Genomic DNA, 6,325 nt, shown 5'->3' on the forward strand with positions numbered 1-6,325 from the left:
TCATGCTTCAAGGAATCAAAATATGTAACTTACAATGCTATGCAATGAAGTTTAACCAAATATGCGGTTTTAATCTTGTTACGTTCTAATAGATGAGGCCATCATAACACTGCACGATAACGTAAATCATATGGGTGTCAAATGCGCAACAAAGGTTGCACACAAATGGAGGAAATTTTGCCAGAAAATTAAGACCAACTGTTACACGATTGCAAGGGAGCGCTCCAGATGAAATCAACAATATGATGAATACAAATCTGGGTTCATCGACGAGAATATTCATATCATCCATATCACTTGAAAATCAACCTAAATATTCTTAGATCCATCTAGCATTGAGCTTACCATCACAATGGCAAGTGAGTACAAGAAATTTATCAAATATTGACAAGCAGTTTATATGATTTGGCAATTCTACCTATGTAGCTGCTCATGCTTTACGAAACTTTCTTCTCTTCTCCAATGCGTCCACTATGAGAGATGGGCAACTTGCCTTGACATCCTTGAAGCCTTGGGTTGCCACCACAGCATCCATGTAATCTGACATTTCCATAAATTCAAGGCAAGCATCCTTAAGCTTGTGGCAGTTATGTTGGTCAGCTAAAGCCAATGTGGTTGCCACGGTGACCGCGTTCAGATCCTCACAAAGGATGCTTTGGCAAACCAGCTTGAACCTCTCCATGGCATATCTATCTGCAGCCACTAGCAGAAGCCGGACCATGTCAGTATCCTTACCTCCCTCAAGATCCATGTCTCCCGGCAAAGAGTCAGTATAGATGAAATGAAGCAGGGCCTTGAAAACGGCAGGTTGCATGTCCTTGATGGTTATGGACTGCCCCGGCGGCCTCGCCTCCCTCGTCAACCCGTAGAGCTCTGCTTTCAGAACAGGTGACCGCATAGCAAGAACGAACCTATGCGCTTCAATGGTTTCTTCCCCAACAATGAAACTAACATCAAATCCCTCCTTTTCTTCCAGCAGCCTGCCAACATGCGCAGTCATGTCAGATGGTGGCATGTCAATCTTGGGGAATGGTTTGGTATCGGCAACATGTGGCTTTTTTATAACAGTGATGATGCATTCTATCGTCAGGTGATCATCCCTAAGGTATGCGGATCCCTCGATATGGCTTCGTCTTTTGAACTCACAGAACTCTGGAGCAAACCCAGTGGAATTGTCGAAATTGAAAATCCTAGGCCCTGTTTTTTGCGCTGAATACGATAACCCGGTAAATTGGTCAACAAGCCTCAGGTCGCAAGATGCCCGGACTTTAGTGTTGTTACTCATAAGCTCGAGATAAACTGAGATGTAATCTAGATATGCTATGCTGTATCCGTCAGGGTAGAGGCGGATGGCCCAGTCGTGGCCGACAACAGTGAAAATCCTGGATCTTATGAAGCTATCGGGGTCTTTGCCCATGCCCCTGTGCTTGCTGTAGCCCAAGATATGAAACACATGCATGCCTTGAGCCTCATCCGGGGAACACGTAGACGCCGTCTTACATGCCCCCATCTGGTGACCGGCCGGGAGGGAGAAAGAATCCACGTGACGGCGCCGCCGCGTGCTAATACGATGGTGGGGAAGAAAAGCAGATTAATCTCCAGAGGAAAGCAAAGGGAAAGAGAGGAGCAGGATACGGGGGAGTGGATCGAACCTTGAGGCCACCGATGGTAACCGGAGATGGCGGCGGCGGCCGCCCGACTTTCTTTTTCGATTTTGCGTGTTCGTGTGCGTTGTGGCCTGTGGGGAGGAAGAAGGCGAGGAGACCTCGGAGTTGCTGGGCCTGAGCCCTGAGTTTTCTGGGCTGTTTTGTATACTTTTCCCCGCAACCCAACGGAAGTGCACATCCTTAATTTTTTTATTGACTAGAAAAATAACCTTTTATTGCTCAAATAACAGTAAATATAATTGTTCACGAGCTTATTATGCCGAATAAACATAGGTGGTTCGTGTAAGCACGATTGGATTGGATGATCAGCGGCATATAGCTAGCTAAATAATGAGGTAAATACACCAGAGGTCTTAGAACTTGCACGCGGCGGTCACTTTGGTGCACAAAGTTGCAAAATACGTGTTTGTGGTCACTAAACTTGCGAGACTGTTCAAATACAGTCACTCTCTCTGTACGCGAGCGTATCCGTCGATGCCAGCATGGCATGGGCCCACTGTCAATGACACATGGACGCATTTTTGCACAAAACCCCTTCTTCTTCTTCTTCTATGTAAAATAAAAATTCAACAATCGATGGGACGAAAAGTTTAACTGCCAGATCTCGAACCCTGACCTAATGCTAGTACAATACAGGTCACACAAACTGCGCCACACATTTGTAGACAGCTATTAAGAGTAACTAAGATTAATGTACAAAAACGGAAACACTCATGGAACAGAAATGGGCTGTGGTCCGGCGACCCATTTTGCACTTGTTTATTTTTCAGAAATTTGTAGATAGTATGCAAATTATAATGCCATTAATAAGATAATTTCAAATAATTTTCATGTATTATTCTAAAAAAATACTTATGAATTATAAAAATGTTTGCATAAGAATAACACAAATACTTTTTAAATATTCATAATAACACCTATTATTTGAGAAATTCGTGGATCAGAAAATTTTGTTCATGTATTATTTTCAAATAATATTGTTTGTGCAATTCAAAATATGTACATGCGTAAAAAAAACTACATGGCATTTATAAAAATGTTTAAACACTGTGAAAAATATTCATGTAAATTAAGAAATGTACATTGCATTTAAAAAATGTTGACACATTTCAAAAAAAATTGTGAGTTTTACACAATGTACAATTATGCTCGCATGGTTCAAAAAACTGTTCGCGTAGTTTTTCTATTGCATGAACATATTTTGAATTACACGGACATTTTTTACAATGTTTAAACATTTTTTAAAATGGCACATACTTACAGAGAACAAGAGTGCTAAAAACATATACATTGTCTATCTCTAAATTACATCACATGTCGCAGTTGCTTGGTGGTTGGCTTATGCGCGAGTGAATCTCCATGTCACAGGTTCGAACCCACCGATTGCACTTTGCATTCTTATTATTAGAAGACATAAATTTCTTCATTATCACTTTTTGGGTCCACCCGGATAGGATATACAGTTTAATATAGTAGTGCAAAGTAAACACATGATATTGTTGGCGTGGTGGTTGTTCAATCGTGCCACTTAGCAGTACGTCCAAGTATGGAACCCCGCCGCCCCATTATTTTTCTTATTTCAGGGGTTCCTATGTAAATAAAAAAAGAACTGCGGGCTTTTCTACAAATCTATCATACAAGAGCAATTACGGTGGCTGACAGTGGGCCCGTGCCATGCTGGCGTCTACAGATACGCATGCGTACGGTGAGAGTGACTGTATTTGAACGGCCTCGCAAGTTTAGTGACCACAAACACGTATTTTACAACTTTGTGCATCAAAGTGACCGCCGCAAGCAAATTCTAAGACCTCTGATGTATTTACCTCCTAAATAATCTGCAACCTCGATCGTTAGCCCCCCGAGGGCAGTGAGCACAAGTTAATTATTACCTCCGCTATCTCCGATCAGCAAATGTGTTTCGACCAAGGGGCCAACCTGGAGGCTCACATATATAGAGGCCTTGAGCATAGATTTCTCTGATAAATTTTCACCGGATCATATCTTCCTTGAAAATTATACCGGTACAGGAAAATTGAACTTGAACACTCTTAGTTTGGAAATGCTTGCTTTAGAAAGAGGCGTCACACTACCAGAAATGTGACTAAGCGTGTGGGCCAACAGCCGTCAGGAAAATAAAACTGGCCGTCAGGAATATAATTCCTGTCGGCCAACCGACAGGAACAACCAACAGCCATAGCCTGCCAGGAATGAAACAATATGCCTGCCGGTCGGCCCACAGGAATATTATTGCTGTCGGTTATTCCTGACGGTTGGCTCACACGAAAGAAATGCTCTGTCAGATTTATGCCTCCGGGAAAATACATATTCCTGTCAACCACCTGTCAGGAAAGGCCGCCAGGAAATTTGTACTAGGAGGCATTCCTACCAACTTATACCTGTAGGTTCAGCCGACAGGAATTTGTGCTAGGAAAGCTGCAATGTTCGTGCATTCCTGTCAGCCGTTGGCCGTCACTGTTGCATCATGATGTTTTTTTTCATATTCCTGCCGGAAAAGCAATGTGCTTAACCCAGATGCTACAGATGTTACATTATTTCACAGAGAGAGACCATGTGAGAATAGATTTATATGACAACATCAGACTTCATATATCATCATTAGTTCCATACATATAGATCAACAAAGTACACTACAAGGCTACAATGGTACCATCCACAAAAGGACCTTCCAACTACAACAATACTAGCAAAATACGCCGGCTTGCAACTACCACCAGATGTTAGTTCTCATTCCTAAACCATACTGGATACACAAGTCCACAAAAGAGCGTATGAAGACCACCTACAGTCTGATGTTATCATGTTGTTTGAGCAATCAGTTTCCGCCATGGTTGGCTGCTGCGTCAACGATCTGATCACCGACATTCCCAGTGGTGTCGTTCTCCTCGCTCGACTCCATGACATCATTGTTGCCATCAACCACTTGTGAGCCGGCTTGAGACGAGTTATTTGTCCCCTGAATCAAGCCCAAGTAACCAAATTGTTATTTAATCTGATTTAGAACAATAAAAACACAATACTTTGTTGGATAATAAGTGGAGACAACAGAACAAAATAATTTCCATTTTTTGATTAATGCTTGGCACCAAGAATGGATTTTCTTTTCATTTACATGTCCAGGCTACTTTGAAGTTCCAAATATCTTGATATAAAACATGAAAAAAAAATTGGGCATAACAGCTAAAGAATCTTATGAGAGTAGACAAGCTCACAGATGCAAACAGCCAAATATCTTGATATAAAACATGAAAAAAAAAATCTCATATGCAACATAATGTTGATATTGCAGCTACATCAGCGTAGACAGGTCAGAAGGAATGCACAAATTCATGTTGAGTAGTGGACATCACACATTCATCCATATGATATAGATAACTTCAAGTTTCTCATACACTTACTTCTGGTTGCGAAACAGCTCCATGGCTTAGTATATGTAGTATATGCGCTGGCAACTCTTTTCCTATCTCCTTGAAAAGTGCCTGCAAAAGGAAGAAATGTTACTCGAGTTGATAATTGAGAAGTTGAGATCCATTGGTTTAGAATTTGGGCGTTAATTTGTACATACAGTTATGAGCTGCCCATGCATATCTACTTTCTGCTGTAGCATCTCCTTAGCACGCCTGAGTTCTGCATTTTCTTCATTAGCACGCCTTTGCAATCTATCTTTTAGAGGGAGGTACCGCAAAACTTTACGTGGGATTTTCTTTTGGCCTTCCTCGTAATGAGATGTGCCACAAAAGTCACACTTCTCTTTATGTTTGTTATCTTTGTAATACAACATGCAATTATTTTTGCACACATCTATTTTGACATATGGCATCCCAAGACCTTCTAAGAGTTTCTTGGATTGGTAGAAGTCTTCGGACAAATTAGATTCAGGAGGCAAAAGTTCATGGATTATTTTTAAGGTATCATCAAAATGTGCAATGGACATGTTGTATTGTGATTTCATAGCCAGTAAACGAGCTACAGCAGAAAGACGTGAGTGTTTTGTGTTCTCATGTACCAATTCATCGGCACTACTGACCATCCTATAAAAAGCCTTGGCAGAGGAGGTTGGCTCCTCAGTAACCGGTGGAAGATGGCTACCACCTAAATCAACCAACATATTGTCCATTCGATCAGTTTCATTACAGCCCTCTTGATGTACTAAAGGGACAGATCCATCAGCAGCAGCTACAAAACTCTCACCATGTTCTGTCCAGGTTTTGTAATTTGGCTTATACCCATGTTTATACAAGTGTTTCTCTACAATGTGCCTTTCTTGCGGAAAATAATTCCGACATTTGGCGCATGGACACTTAATTTTACCACCTTCAGCTACGGAAGAGAAGGCTCGGTCTATAAATCGTGCAGTTTCTTCAAGCCATATATTAGAAGGGACTTGACCAAACACCCATCCACTATACATCCAATCACGGTTCTCCATTATTTAACCAAGAACTCATACTGAAATAAAATTCACAGAAATGGGGCTATTTCAGAAAAATAATAGCATACTAAAGGGCAGCAGCACAAATAACAATTCACAAAAAGACAATTGTTTCAGACATAAATTTAAGAGCTCAAAGCTATAACTTACCAATATACTTGTTCAAGCTGGGAAATTACGGCGTCGAAAAGGGTGGCCAGCCAACTCC

At 41.3% G+C, this 6,325-nt stretch overlaps 2 protein-coding genes across 2 annotated transcripts; both read right to left on the reverse strand.

Annotated features, from left to right (window-relative positions):
- Positions 1–276: 276 nt before the first annotated feature.
- On the reverse strand, positions 277–1,556 carry LOC119298218 (BTB/POZ and MATH domain-containing protein 1-like). The gene has a single exon (XM_037575701.1). The coding sequence runs from the start codon at positions 1,508–1,510 to the stop codon at positions 431–433; it is 1,080 nt and encodes a 359-aa protein (XP_037431598.1). The 5' UTR covers positions 1,511–1,556; the 3' UTR covers positions 277–430.
- A 2,944-nt stretch (positions 1,557–4,500) lies between these two features.
- Positions 4,501–5,630, reverse strand: LOC119300279. Its single transcript, XM_037577297.1, has 3 exons — positions 5,251–5,630; positions 5,084–5,164; positions 4,501–4,641 (listed from the first exon to the last, which is right to left on the reverse strand). The coding sequence occupies exons 1-3, from the start codon at positions 5,617–5,619 to the stop codon at positions 4,501–4,503; spliced, it is 591 nt and encodes a 196-aa protein (XP_037433194.1). The 5' UTR covers positions 5,620–5,630.
- Between the last annotated feature and the right edge of the window lie 695 nt (positions 5,631–6,325).

The sequence above is a fragment of the Triticum dicoccoides genome, chromosome 5A, assembly GCF_002162155.2.
Source record: "Triticum dicoccoides isolate Atlit2015 ecotype Zavitan chromosome 5A, WEW_v2.0, whole genome shotgun sequence".
Classification (NCBI taxonomy): Eukaryota; Viridiplantae; Streptophyta; class Magnoliopsida; order Poales; family Poaceae; genus Triticum; species Triticum dicoccoides.